The sequence below is a fragment of the Pristiophorus japonicus genome, unplaced genomic scaffold (assembly GCF_044704955.1).
Source record: "Pristiophorus japonicus isolate sPriJap1 unplaced genomic scaffold, sPriJap1.hap1 HAP1_SCAFFOLD_236, whole genome shotgun sequence".
NCBI classification, from domain to species: Eukaryota; Metazoa; Chordata; class Chondrichthyes; family Pristiophoridae; genus Pristiophorus; species Pristiophorus japonicus.
Window position 1 is genome coordinate 690,036 of NW_027252079.1, and position 15,178 is coordinate 705,213.

At 46.8% G+C, this 15,178-nt stretch overlaps 2 protein-coding genes and 1 pseudogene across 3 annotated transcripts in view; all 3 read right to left on the minus strand.

Moving 5' to 3' along the window:
- Positions 1–15,178, minus strand: part of LOC139245785 (zinc finger protein 585A-like) — a 423,809-nt pseudogene that overhangs the window by 343,183 nt on the left and 65,448 nt on the right.
- LOC139245779 (gastrula zinc finger protein XlCGF57.1-like) overlaps positions 1–15,178 on the minus strand; it is a 257,345-nt gene that overhangs the window by 102,419 nt on the left and 139,748 nt on the right. The window lies entirely within an intron of this gene.
- LOC139245777 (zinc finger protein 436-like) overlaps positions 11,499–15,178 on the minus strand; it is a 69,126-nt gene continuing 65,446 nt past the window's right edge. For both annotated transcript variants that reach the window (XM_070871284.1, XM_070871283.1), the window contains exon 2: positions 11,499–13,208. In XM_070871284.1, the coding sequence (XP_070727385.1) occupies positions 11,836–12,903 (1,068 nt within the window). In that variant the 5' untranslated portion in view covers positions 12,904–13,208 and the 3' untranslated portion in view covers positions 11,499–11,835. The remainder of the gene's footprint in view (positions 13,209–15,178) is intronic.

Below are 15,178 nucleotides of genomic sequence, written 5' to 3' on the forward strand. Positions count from 1 at the left end.
CCCAGGTCCCTCTGAACACCAACATTTCCCAATCTCTCACCATTTAAAAAGTACTCTGTTTCTCTATCTTTCCGACCAAAGTGGATAACTTCACATTTCTCCACATTATATGCCATTTTCCATGTTCTTACCCACTCACTGAGATTGTCAAAAACCCCTTGAAGCCTCTTTGCATCCTCCTCACAACTTATATTCCCACCTAGCTTTGTGTCATCAGCAAACTTGGATATTCAGGTTGAACCTCCCTGGTCCGGCAACTTCCCTGGTCTGGCATCATTCCCGGCAAGGGGTCGCGACCCACACTGGGTCCCGGGGCTGGCCGCTTCTCCTCTCCCCCCATCCCCCACCTCCCGGTCGGGTCGGAGAGGGAGCGAGAAGTGCGGTAGCCGACCGAGGCGCCGAAGCTGGGCCTGAAATGCTGTGCAGTGGGTTACTGCAGAACGCAGCCGGGTTTTTGTGCAGCATTTCGGGCCCAGCTTCAGCGCCTTGGTCGGCCGGCACACTCCTGGCTCCCTCTCCGCGCTGATCTGACTGGGGAGGAGGCAGCGGCTGGCCCCAGGTCACAGCGTGCCCCCCCGGGACACGGGACACAGCGGCCCCCCTCCCCTCCCAGGACACAGGACATATCATTCCCCCACCATCCCGGGACACAGGAGACAACGTGCCCCCCCCCCCGGGACACAGGAGACAACGTGACAACATGCCCCCCCCGGGACACAGCGTGTGCAACAGCTGCACGGCACCTCGTGTTAACTGGACTCTGACGTGGATTGCGGTGAATGAAGCAGAAACCTGTCCGGAAACATTGCTGACAATGGGATGTTTAAATCTGGGGGTCTACGTAATCTCCCGTGGTCTGGGAAATTCTCTGGTCCGGCAGGTTCCGAGGGTGCCGGACTGGAGAGGTTCAACCTGTGTTACATTGGGTCCCTTCATCCAAATCATTGATATAGATTGTGAATAGCTGGGCCCAGGCACCGACCCTGGCGGTACCCCACCAGTTACAGCCTGCCAACCTGAAAATGACCCGTTTATTCCTATCCTCCGTTTTCTCTCCGTTAACCAATCCTCAATCCATGCTAGTATTTTACCCACAATCTCATGGGTCCTCATTTTGTTCAATAACCTCTTGTGTGGCACCTTATCAAATGCCTTCAGTAAATCCAAATACACCCCATCCACTGATTCTCCCTTATCGAACCTACTAGTTACAACCTCAAAAACTGTATTCGCTGTTCACGATGTGGTCTCCTGTATATTGGGGAGACCAAATGCAGATTGGGTGAGCACTTTGTGGAACACCTCCGTTCAGTCCGCAAGTATGACCCTGAGCTTCCGGTCTCCTGTCACTTTAATTCTCCACTCCCACTCTGACCTCTCTGTCCTTGGTGTCCTACACTGTTCCAGTGCAGCTCAACGCAAGCCCAAGGAACAGGACCCCATCTTTCGATTAGGCACTTTACAGCCTTCCAGACTCAACATCAAGTTCAACAATTTCAGACCATAATCTCTGCCCATATTTTGTTCCCTTTCCTCCCTTTTTTTTTTACAAACTTCTCCCAGTTTCCCATGGCAGCTGGTAATTATTCAGGCATTCACATCCTATCTAGACTCACCTTTTGTTTCCTAACTTGTGCCATTACTTTATCAGTTTGGCCCATCATCACTTTTGTCTCTTAAACCACTTCTGCCTCCCACCCGATCACAGATATTCCCTTTTGTTCTTTCCTCCCCTCCCCCTTTCAGGGCCCCAGCACTTCCTTAACAATCTGTTACATTTGAAACTTTTGCCAGTTCTGATGAAAGGTCACAGACCCGAAATGTTGACTCTGCTTCTCTCCACTGATGCTGCCTGACCCGCTGAGATTTCCAGCTTTTTCTGTTTTAAATTGATTTGTTAATTCATTCTTTTTTATGATTTTAATTTTATTATTTATTGGTTTTATCTAATTTAGTCACTAATTAAACAAAGTAGTTATAAATTAGATTGTTTGTCCGTCATCCAGTACCGGATGAGCAGAAATTTTCTCCAAATATTGGAAAGACCAAAGCCTTTATCTTTGGTCCCCGTCACAAACTGCGTTCCCTAACCACTGACTCCATCCCTCTCCCGAGCATGAATCTGAGAGTGAACAAGACTGTTCACAACCTCAATGTTATGTTTGACCCTGAAATGAGTTGTGCCACATATCAGCAGCATAACTAAAACTGCCTTTTCCCACCTCTGTGACATTGCCCACTTCAGGCCCTGCTTCAGCTCTTCTGCTGCTGAAACCCTCATCCATGCCTTTATTACCTCTAGACTTGACTATTCCAACTCACTCCTGGCCTCCCACATTCTACACTACAGAAACTTGAGGTCATCCAAAACTCAGCAGCCCATCCTAACTCGCACCAAGTCACGATCTACATTGGCTCCCGGTTAAACAACGCCTCGATTTCAAAATTCTCATCCTTGTTTACAAATCACTCTTTTTCAGCCTCACAACCCCACGAGACGTCTGCGCTCCCCAAATCCTGCCCTCTTGAACATCCCTCATTATAATCGGTCAACCAGCAGTGGCCGTGCCCTCAGCTGCCTGGGCCCCAAGCTCAGGAACTCCCTAAACCTCTCCCTCTCTTTCCTCCTTTAACACGCTCCTTAAAACCTGCCCCTTTAAACAAGCTTTTGGTCATCCGCCTTAATTTCTTCTTTTGTGTCTGGGTATTAAATGTATGTGTTGTGTCTGTAACGCTGCTGTGAAGCCCTTGGGACGTGTTGCTCTGTTAAAGGCACTATATAAATACAAGTTGTGGTTCCAGCAATGGACAGTTTGTCAGCCCGCGGAGGGACAAAGCCTGTCCGACTCACCAACCAATCAGCGGCCTGAAGCACCGTGACGTCATTATCCCTCAGCAGATTCTGCCCCAAGATGGCGGCCGTTGCCGGGGGCCTGTCACCGGGAGAAAGCCCCGCAGCTGCCCCCTGGGGACCCCGCTCGGGGCAAACGCCGGAGCCTCAGGTTTTTGTTTAGGGCCTGAGGCCTATCCCGGGTGTTTAGAAAGCCTCCCCGCCAGTTCCAGGGCTCCCCTGCGCCCCGCTGCCGCTTCCTCCTCCTCCCCGCTCCAGAATCTTCTCTTCGCCTCCGGCCATTGGGCGACGCGTGCAATCGAGCGGCACCTGACCCGGGCCTACGGCCTGATTGACAGGAGCTCCCGACCAATGAGATCGCGGGAACAGTGGGCGGGCGGTGGAGGGTGACGCACGCTGGAACGTGCAGACGTCATGACGACAATACAACTTGGTTCTCCTGAATGAGGGAGGCTGTGGGGGAGGGTCAAGGTTGATTTGATTCTGTGCTGTCCCTTGACCTCCCTTGCTCCCCAGTGCAGACCAGGAGAGGTTGCACATTCCAGCTGCTCACTGTGGGGGTTGTCAGCGGATCCCAGCCTGGGCTGCAGTTGGGGAGACTGCAGTTAACCTCAGTGCCCTGGGCTCCTGCTACTGATCACTGTCCACTCACCCCAGCAGCAAAGGCCAAGTCTGCAAAGGGGACATTGTTTTGGACTGTGATGCCCCCAAGGTTGAATAAGCTGCCAACAATCACTGCATACCCTCACACATTGGCCCTTTGGACGGGCGCCAGAAGGCAACCAATGACCGTGGAACTCCTCACTGTAGAGGAATAGGAGGATATGTTGATAGGGTGGGAGGAGGGTCGTGTGAAGTTTAAACCCTGACATGGACCAGTTGGGCTGAATGGCCTGTTTCTGTGCTGTGTTCTATATAATACCATGAAAGGTTAAATCAAGGGAATCAGCAAAAACAAAAACTTGTATTGATATAATGCCTTTAATGTGTAAAATGTCCCAAGGATTTTCACAGAGTATTATAAGACAAAAACTTGACACCAAGCCACATAAACAGATATCAGGACAGGTGACCAAAAGCTTGGTCAAAGACATAGGTTTTCAGGAGAAGATTAAAGGAGGAATGAGAGGTGGAGCGGTTTTAGAGATTGGGGTCGAGGCAACAGAAGGTTGAGTGATTACCATCAGGGATGCTGAAGAAGGCAGAATTAGAGGAGAGCAGATATCTCAGCGGTTGTGGGGCTGGGGGAGATTACAGAGATAGGGAGGGACGAGGCCATGGAGGGATCTGAAAACAAGCATGAAAATTTTGAAATCGAGGCGTTGCTTAACCAGGAAGAATGTAGGTCAACGATGCTTCGCCAGCATTCTAGGCACACTGGCCTTCCCTCGTTCATCTGGACTTTGCTGGCTGCGATATTTCATCCTGTGACCTCGCTTCCACTTGCTTCTGCAAAAAAAAACAAAAGGAAAAATAGCACCGCTCTGTGAGAGGTCTTCCCTCCACAGCTCAAACTTAGGTTATATGGATTATATTGTCTGATATAAACCAACCCCACAGTCACTGACACCAATCCCCTCCTTCTGATATAATGTTGTGAAAGACAGTGGAAGGCCAGAAGATTGGGAATTTTTTAGAAACCAGCAAAGGACGACAAAAAAATGATAAAGACAGAAAAGATAGCATGAGAACAAACTAGCAAGAAATATAAAAACGGACAGTAAGAGCTTCTACGTGTATAGAAAAAGGAAATCTGTAGCTAAAGTAAACATTGGTCCCTTAGAGGATGAGACTGAAGAATTAATAACGGGAAACACGGAAATGGCAGAGATTTTGAACAAATATTTTGTATTTTTCTTCACGGTAGAGGACACTAAAAACATCCCAACAGTTGATAATCAAGGAGCTATTGCAGTGGCGAGGGTGGGGTGAGGGGGGACTTAAAACAGTCACTATCACTAGAGATAAAGTACTCAGCAAACAAATGGACTAAAGGTGGACAAATCCCCCGGACCTGATGGCATGCATCCTAAGGTCTTAAAAGAAGTGGCTGCAGAGATAGTGGATGCACTGGTTGTAATCTGCCAAAATTACCTGAATTCTGGAGAGGTCCCAACAGACTGGAAAACTGCAAATGTAACACCCCAATTCAAGTAAGGAGGGAGGCAGAGGGCAGGAAACCATAGACCAGTTAGCCTACCATCGGTCATTGGGAAAATACTGGAATCCATCATTAAGGAATTAGTAGCAGGACATTTAGAAAATCATGTTGCAGTCCAGCAGAGTCAGCATGGTTTTATGAAAGGGAAATCATGGTTGATAAATTTGCTGGAGTTGCTTGGCGATGTAATGAGCAGAGTGCATAAAGGAATACCAATTGAAGTTGTATATTTGCATTTCCAGAAAGCATTCAATAAGGTGCCACACAAAAGGTTATTACACAAGCTAAGAGCTCACGGGATTGGCGGTAATATATCAGAATGGATAGAGGATTGGCTAAGCAACAGAAAACAGAGAGTCCGTATAAATGGGTCATTTTCCGGTTGGCAAACTGTAACTAGTGGGGTGCTGCAGGGATCAGTGTTGGGACCTCAACTATTTACAATTTATATTAATGCCTTGGATGAAGGGATCAAGTGTAACACAGTCAAATTTGCTGATGATACAAAAATAGATCGGAAACCAAGTAGTGAGGAGGATGCAAAGAATCTACAAAGTGATATCGATAGGATAATGAGGTACCAACATATAGGTAAGAAATGGGATGAGGTCCAACAAGCTGAATTTAGGGAGTGAGGAGTTAAATTAAAAAGTAGGACCTCAAATGTAGTAATCTCAGGATTGCTACCAGTGTCACGTGCTAGTCAGAGTAGAAATAGCAGGATAGTTAAGATGAATACATTTCTTGAGGAATGGTGCAAGAGGGAGGGATTCAAATTCCTGGGATATTGGAACCGGTTCTCGGGGAGGTGGGACCAGTGCAAACGGTCTGCACCTGGCAGGACCGGAACCGATGTCCGAGGGGGAGTGTTTGCTAGTGCTGTTGGGGAGGGTTTAAACTAATACAGCAGGGGGATGGGAATCTTTGCAGGGAGACAGAGGAAGTTAAAATGGGGGAGAAGCAAAATGTAGAAAGGAGATAAGGAAAAGTGGAGGGCAGAGACATCAAAGGCAAAATTCAAAAAGGGCCACATTACAACATAATACTAAAAGAACAAAGAGTGTTAAAAAAACAAGCCTGAAGGATCTGTGTCTCAATGCGAGGAGCATTCATAATAAGGCGCAGTTAGCTGTTAACGGATATAATATAATTGGGATTACGGAGACATGATTCCAAGGTGACCAAGGCTGGGAACTCAACATCCAGGGGTATTCAATATTCAGGAAGGATAGACAGAAAGGAAAAGGAGATGGGGTAGTGTTACTGGTTAAAGAGATTAATGCAATAGTAAGGAACGACATTAGCTTGGATGATGTGGAATCTGTATGGGTAGGGCTGCAGAACACCAAAGGGCAGAAAACGCTAGTGGGACTTGTGTACAGACCACCAAGCTGTAGTTGTGAGTTTGGGGATGGCATCAAACATGAAATTAGGGATGCATGCAATAAAGGTACGGCAGTTATCATGGGTGACTTTAATCTACATATAGATTGGGCTAACCAAACTGGTAGCAATACGGTGGAGGAGGATTGCCTGGAGTGTAAAAGGGATGGTTTTCTCGACCAATATGCCAAGGAACCAACTGAAGAGCTGGCCATCCCAGACTGGAGAGGATTAATTAGCAATCTTGTTGTGCGAGGCCCCTTGGGGAAGAGTGACATTAATATGGTAAAATTATTCCTTAAGATGGAGAGTGACACAGTTAATTCAGAGACTAGGATCCTGAACTTAAAGAAAGGTACCTTCGATGGTATGAGACGTGAATTGGCGAGGATAGACTGGCGAATGATACTTAAAGTGTTAATGGTGGATAGGCAATGGCAGACATTTAAAGATCACATGGATGAACTTCAACAATTGTACATCCCTCTCCGGCGTAAAAATAAAATGAGGAAGATGGCTCAACCGTGCTAACAAGGGAAATTAGGGATCGTGTTAAATCCAAGGAAGAGGCATATAAATTGGCCAGAAAAAGCAACAAACCTGAGGACTGGGAGAAATTTAGAATTCAGCAGAGGACAAAGGGTTTAATTAGGAGGGGGAAAATCATCATCATAGGCAGTCCCTCGAAATGAGGATGACTTGCTTCCATGCCAAAATAGGATGAGTTCACAGGTGTTTTAATAAAGGACCTAATATTCCAGGTCCTGAACTACATCCTGAAGAGTGGGAGATGACTGTGCATGGATTTTTTTAACATTTGATGGCCGTTGCACAGAAGCCACCACATGGGCTTGACAGAGCTAGGTCTTGATCCAGTGGCGAGGATTAACCAGGACGACTGGAGACCAGCTCTGCTGCATGGACCTAGTGCACACACATATCGCAGTGTGGGCTGGCCTGTGCTGCCTCTGGGCCCCTGGCCCCGAACTCACACCTCTCCTGGGCCCCAATCACGTCCCTCCACAGTCTCTCGCCGCTTCTTCGCCCTGACCTCGCTGCTCCGACCCATGGTCCAATCATCAACCTGGACCTTGATGACATCACTCTTTGCTACCTTCACAGCTCGCGCTGCTCCCTGAAGCTGCATGCCTCCACGCTGCTCCCTGGGCCGCACGCTGCTCCTTTTATGACCCCGACCTGCCATAACATACCCCGATCTTCCAATATAACACGGACAGGGTATCCGGACATTTATCACATTGCTGTTTGTGGGAGCTTGCTGTGTTCAAATTGGCTGCTGCGTTTCCTACATTACAACAGTGACTACACTCCAAAAGTACTTCATTGGCTGTAAAGCGTTTGAGACGTTTGGTGGACATGAAAGGCACTATATCAATGCAAGTCTTTCTTAATACAAAAGCAAAATACTGCAGATGCTAAAGTCTGAAATAATAACAAACTGCTGGAAATCTCAGCAGGTCAGGCAACATCTGAGAGAAAATATAGAGTATAAGAACATAAGAATTAGGAACAGGAGTAGGCCATCTAGCCCCTCGAGCCTGCTTCGCCATTCAATAAGATCATGGCTGATCTGGCCGTGGACTCAGCTCCACTTACCCGCCCGCTCCCTGTAACCCTTAATTCCCTTATTGGTAAAAAATCTATCTATCTCTGACTTGAATACATTCAATGAGCTAACCTCAACTGCTTCCTTGGGCAGAGAATTCCACAGATTCACAACCCTCTGGGAGAAGAAATTCCTTCTCAACTCGGTTTTAAATTGGCTCCCCCGTATTTTGAGGCTGTGCCCCCTAGTTCTAGTCTCCCCGACCAGTGGAAACAACCTCTCTGCCTCTATCTTGTCTATCCCTTTCATGATTTTAAATGTTTCTATAAGATCACCCCTCATCCTTCTGAATTCCAACGAGTAAAGACCCAGTCTACTTAATCTATCATCATAAGGTAACCCCCTTATCTCCGGAATCAGCCTAGTGAATTGTCTCTGTACCCCCTCCAAAGCCAGTATATCCTTCCTTAATAAAAGGTGACCAAAACTGCACACAGTACTCCAGGTGCGGCCTTACCAATATCCTATACAGTTGCAGCAGGACCTCCCTGCTTTTGTACTCCATCCCTCTCGCAATGAAGGCCAACATTCCATTCGCCTTCCTGATTACCTGCTGCACCTGCAAACTAACTTTTTGGGATTCATGCACAAGGACCCTCAGGTCCCTCTGCACCTCAGCATGTTGTAATTTCTCCCCATTCAAATAATATTCCCTTTTACTGTTTTTTTTCCCAAGGTGGATGACCTCACACTTTCCGACATTGTATTCCATCTGCCAAACCTTAGCCCATTCGCTTAACCTATCCAAATCTCTTTGCAGCCTCTCTGTGTCCTCTACACAACCCGCTTTCCCACTAATCTTTGTGTCATCTGCAAATTTTGTTACACTACTCTCTGTCCCCTCTTCCAGGTCATCTATGTATATTGTAAACAGTTGTGGTTCCAGCACCGATCCCTGTGGCACATCACTAACCACCGATTTCCAACCCGAAAAGGACCCATTTATCCCGACTCTCTGCTTTCTGTTCGCCAGCCAATTCTCTATCCATGCCAATACATTTCCTCTGACTCCGCATACCTCTATCTTCTGCAGTAACCTTTTGTGTGGCACCTTATCGAATGCCTTTTGGAAATCTAAATACACCACATCCATCGGTACACCTCTATCCATCATGCTCGTTATATCCTCAAAGAATTCCAGTAAATTAGTAAAACATGATTTCCCCTATGAGAGGAAGCTTGCAGGAAACATAAAAACTGACTGCAAAAGCTTCTATAGATATGTGAAGAGAAAAAGATAAGTGAAAACAAACGCTAGGTCGCTTGCAGTCAGAATCAGGTAAATTTATAATGGGGAACAAAGAAATGGCAGGCCAATTGAACAAATACTTTGGTTCTGTCTTCACTAAGGAAGACACAAATAACCTTTCAGAAATATTAGGGGACCGAGGGTCTAGCGAGAAGGGGGAACTGAAGGAAATCCTGATTAGTCAGGAAATTGTGTTACGGAAATTTATGGGATTGAAGGCCGATAAATCCCCAGGGCCTGATAGACTGCATCCCAGAGTACTTAAGAAAATGGTCCTAGAAATAGTGGATGCATTGGTGGTCATTTTCCATTATTCTATCGATTCTGGATCAGTTTCTATAGATTTAAGGGCAGCGAGTGTAATACCACTTTTTTAAGAAGTGAACGAGAAAACCGAATTAAAGACCGGTTAGCCTGACATCAGGAGTGGGGAAAATGTTGGAATCAATTATTAAAGATGTAACAGCAGCGCATTTGGAAAGCAGTGACAGGATCGGTCCAAGTCAGCATGGATTTATGAAAGGGAAATCATGCTTGACAAATCTTCGAGAATTTTTTGAGGATGTAACTAGTAGAGTGGACAAGGGAGAGCCAGTGGATGTGGTGTATTTGTACTTTCAAAAGGCTTTTGGTAAGGTCCCACAAAAGAGATTAGTGTGCAAAATTAAAGCACATGGTATTGGGGGGTAATGTAATGACGTGGATAGAGAACTGGTTGGCAGACAGGAAGCAAAGAGTAGGCATAAATGGGTCCTTTTCAGAACGGCAGGTAGTGATTAGTGGGGGAACCGCAAGGTTCAGTGCTGAGACCTCAGATATTCACAATATACATTAATGATTTAGACAAAGGAATTGAATGTAATCTCTCCAATTTTGCAGATGACACTAAACTGGGTGGCAGTGTGAGCTGTGAGGAGGATGTTAAGAGGCTGCAGGGTGGCTTGGACAGGTTGCATGAGTGGGCAAATGCATGGCAGATGCAGTATGATGTAGATAAATGTGAGATTATCCAATTTGGTGGCAAAAACACGAAGGCAGAATATTACCTGAATGGTGACAGATTCGGAAAAGGGGAGGTGCATCGAGATCTGGGTGTCATGGTGCATCAGTCATTGAAAGTTGGCATGCAGGTACAGCAGGCAGTGAAGGCGGCAAATGGCATGTTGGCCTTCATAGCGAGGGGATTTGAGTATAGGAGCAGGGAAGTATCATTGCAGTTGTACAGGGCCTTGGTGAGGCCACACCTTGAATATTGTGTACAGTTTTGGTCTCCTAATCTGAGGATGGACATTCTTGCTATTGAGGGAGTGCAGCAAAGGTTCACCAGACTGATTCCTGGGATGGCAGGACTGACATATGAAGAAAGACTGGATTGACTAGACTTATATTCACTGGAATTTAGAAGAATAAGAGTGGATCTCATAGAAACACAAAATTCTGATGGGATTGGACAGGTTAGATGCAGGAAGAATGTTCCGGATGTTAGGGAAGTCCAGAACCAGGTCTCAGTCTAAGGATGAGGGGTAAGCCAATTAAGACTGAGATGAGGAGAAACTTCTTCACTCAGAGAATTGTGAACCTGTGGAATTCTCTACCACAGAAAGTTGTTCAGGCCAGTTCGTTAGATATATTCAACAGGGAATTAGATGTGGCTCTTACAGCTAAAGGGATCAAGAGGTATGGGGAGAAAGCATTGAATGGTGGTGCAGGCTCGAAGGGCCGAATGGCCTACTCCTGCACCTATTTTCTATGTTTCTATAACGGGCAAAAATCTGGCAGATGGACCATAATGTGGTAAAATGTCAGGTTATCCCCTTTGGTAGGAAAAAGAAAAAACATTATTTAAATGGGGATTATTGCAAAATGCTGTAGTACAAAGGGATCTGGAGGTTCTTCTACATGAAACTCAAAAAGTTAGCATGCAAGTACAGCAAGTAATCAGGAAGGCAAATGGAATGCTGGCTTTTATTGCAAGAGGGATGGAGTATGAAAGTAGGGAAGTCCTGCTACACCTGTACAGGGCATTGGTAAAACCACACCTGGAGTACTGCGCACTGTTTTGGTCTGGACTTGTCTCTATTCCCGTGCCGAGGGGATTGCTGCACCAGATGGGAGGGGCAACATTTGGGGACACGAATTCCCCATCAATTCCCATTCCCCTTCTTTCTGGTGGATAATGGAGGGGCCACTGTGTGTAATGTGCAAGTCAGGAAGAATTGTCAGTAAGCTCTTTCTAATTGGACATTTTATTTAGGAGAAACTTTCACACACTATTGCAGATTTTGTACCAAAGATCAATTTAGGATTAAAGTAAAAGTTCATAATTTTATTGCAAGCTAACTTTCTGTTGAGAGTTGCTGAATTAAGGGGAAAGATAACACACTGTGTTTCTTAAATGGACACTGCAGCCCCGAGAACACAATCAGCAGTATATCCAGAATATTAAAGTCCAGCCCAGTTATAGGGTTATTATCAGCAGAAACAAATCCCAACTGTCAGAATGAACATGGTTCAGTCAGGATGTGATTAACAGCAGTAATAACAGCAGATTCCAACCCCTGCAGTCACTTGTGAACTCGCTGGTGTGTCAGCAGGTGGGATGACTGAGTGAATCCCTTCCCACACTCTGAGCAGGTGAATGGCCTCTCCCCAGTGTGAACTCGCTGGTGTGTCAGCAGGGTGGATGACCGAGTGAATCCCTTCCCACACTCTGAGCAGGTGAATGGCCTCTCCCCAGTGTGAACTCGCTGGTGTATCAGCAGGTCGGCTGAACATGTGAATCCCTTCCCACACTCAGAGCAGGTGAATGGCCTCTCCCCGGTGTGAACTCGCATGTGTATCAGCAGGCTGAATGACCGAGTGAATCCCTTCCCACACTCTGAGCAGGTGAATGGCCTCTCCCCAGTGTGAACTTGCTGGTGTTTCCGCAAGTTGGATGACTGAGTAAATCCCATCCCACACTCTGAGCAGGTGAACGGTCTCTCCCCAGTGTGAACTCGCCGGTGAGCTACAAGTTGGGATGACCCAGTGAATCCCTTCCCACTCTCTGAGCAGGTGAATGGCCTCTCCCCAGTGTGAACTCGCTGGTGTGCCAGCAGGGTGGATGACTGAGTGAATCCCTTCCCACACTCAGAGCAGGTGAACGGCCTCTCCCCAGTGTGAACTCGCTGGTGTCTCAGCAGGTTGGCTGAAAATGTGAATCCCTTCCCACACTCTGAGCAGGGGAATGGCCTCTCCCCAGTGTGAACTCGCTGGTGTGCCAGCAGGTTGGATGACTGAGTAAATCTCTTCCCACACTCAGCGCAGGTGAACGGCCTCGCCCCAGTGTGAGTGCGTTGGTGTGACTGCAGGTGGGATAATCGAGTGAATCCCTTCCCACACTCTGAGCAGGTGAACGGCCTCGCCCCAGTGTGAGTGCGTTGGTGTGACTGCAGGTGGGATGATCGAGTGAATCCCTTCCCACACACTGAGCAGGTGAACGGTCTCTCCCCAGTGTGACTGCGTCGATGAATTTCCAGCTCAGACGGTGATCTGAATAGCTTCCCACAGTCACCACATTTCCACGGTTTCTCCATGGTGCGGGTGTCCTTGTGACTCTCCATGGTTGGACGATGGGTTGAAGACTCGCCCATGCACACAACACGTTTACAGTTTCTTCGCGCTTTGAATGGTGCGATGATTTTTCAGGCTGTGTAATTGGTTAAAGCTCTTTCCACAGGCAGTGCACTGGAACACTCACTCGGGTGTGTGTGTCTCGGTGCCTTTCCAGTCACACTGATGTTTGAAATCTTTTCCAACAGACAGAACAGACAAACATTTCTCCTTCCACTTTCAAAGGCCGATGATATTCAGGTCCTGATGAATCGATTGACTCCGTCAGATCTTGACGTGATGTTTGGTTTGTGTTTCCTGTCTGAAAATCTCCCCTTCTAATATTCTGTAAAAGGAGATAATAAAAGGTTACCGCACAAGATAATAGTTCACGGGGTTGGGAGTAATATATTTGCATGGATAGGATTGGTTAACTAACAGAAAACAGAGATTCGGGATAAATTCTCGGGTTGGCAATCAGTAACTAGTGGGGTGCTGCAGGAATCAGTGTTGGGACCCCAACTATTTACAATCTAGATTAATGAATTGGATGAAGGGACCGAGTGTAATGTTGCCAAGATGGGAGGAAATGTAATGTGCGAGGAGGACACAAAAAACCTGCAAAATGACAGACAGGCTAAGTGAGTGGGCAAAAATTTGGCAGATGGAGTATAATGTTGGAAAGTGTGAGGTTATGCACTTTGGCAGAAAAAAATTCGAAGAGCATGTTATTATTTAAATGGAGAAATATTTGCAGTACAGCGGGACCTGGGGAGTCCTGCTGCATGAAACACAAAATGTAAGTATGCGGGTACAGCAAGTGAACAGGAAGGCCAATGGAATCTTGGCCTTTATTGCAAAGGGGATGTTGTATAAAAGCAGGGATGTCTTGCTACAGTTATACAGGGTATTGGTGAGGCCACACCTAGAATACTGCATACAGTTTTGGTTTCCATATCTAAGAAAGGAGATACTTGCTTTGGAGGCAGTTCAGAGAAGGTTCACAAGGTTGATTCCGGAGATGAGGGGGTTGACTTATGAGGAAAGGTTGAGAAGGTTGGGCCTCTACTCATTGGAATTCAGACGAATGAGAGGTGATTTTATCGAAACGTGTAAGATTATGAGGGAGCTTGACAAGGTGGATGCAGAGAGGGTGTTTCCACTGATAGGGGAGACTAGAACTAGAGGTCATAATCTTAGAATAAGGGGCCGCCCATTTAAAACAGAGATGAGGAGGAATGTCTTCCCTCAAAGGGTTGTAAATCTGTGCAATTCGCTGCCTCAGAGAGCTGTGGAAGCTGGCTCATTGAATAAATTTAAGACAGAGAAAGACAATTTCTTAATCGATAAGGGAATAAGGGGTTATGGGGAGCAGACAGAGAAGTGGACTCGAGTCCATGATCGGCTCAACCATGATCGTATTAAATGGTGGAGCAGACTCGAGGGGCCGTATGGCCTACTTCTTCTTATGTTCTTATGCTGACTCTGGCTGGGTTCAGTTCTACACTCACTGGTTCCCCTTCCTCCCCTCCCCTGATGGTGCTGACTCTGGCTGGGTTCAGTTCTACACTCACTGGTTCCCCTCCCTCTCCCTCCCCTGATGGTGCTGACTCTGGCCGAGTTCAGTTCTACACTCACTGCTTCCCCTCTCTCTCCCCTGATGGTGCTGACTCTGGCTGGGTTCAGTTCTTCAATCACACGTTCACCACTCTCTGCTCCCCTGATGGTGCTGACTCTGGCTGGGTTCAGTTCTTCAATCACACGTTCCTTTCTCTCTCCGCCCCTGAAGGTTCTGACTCTGGCTGGGTTCAGTTCCACACTCACTAGTTCCTCACCTCCCCTGAAGATGCTGACTCTGGCTGGGTTCAGTTCTACATTCACTGGTTCCTCTCTCTCTCCTCCCCTGATGCTGCTGACTCTGACTGGGTTCAGTTCTGCAATAACTGGGGGGTTTCCTCTCTCTCTCTCTCCTCCTCTGAAGTGCTGGCTATCTTAGATCTGGTCCTGTGTAATGAGATAGGATTAATAAACAATCTCCGAATAAAGGAGCCCCTTGGAATGAGTGATCATAGAGTGGTTGAATTTCAAATTCAGATGGAGAGCGAGAAATTTGGATCTCAAACCAGTGTTCTAAGCTTAAATGATGGAGACTACAAAGGTATGAGGGCAGATTGGGCAAAAGTGGACTGGGAAAATAGATTGAAGTGTAGGACGGTTAAAGTGTAGGGCCAAATTACAGCAAAATTCTAAAGGGGAAAAGTGTGTTAAAAACACAAGCCTGAAGGCTCTGTGCCTCAATGCGAGGAGTATTCGGAA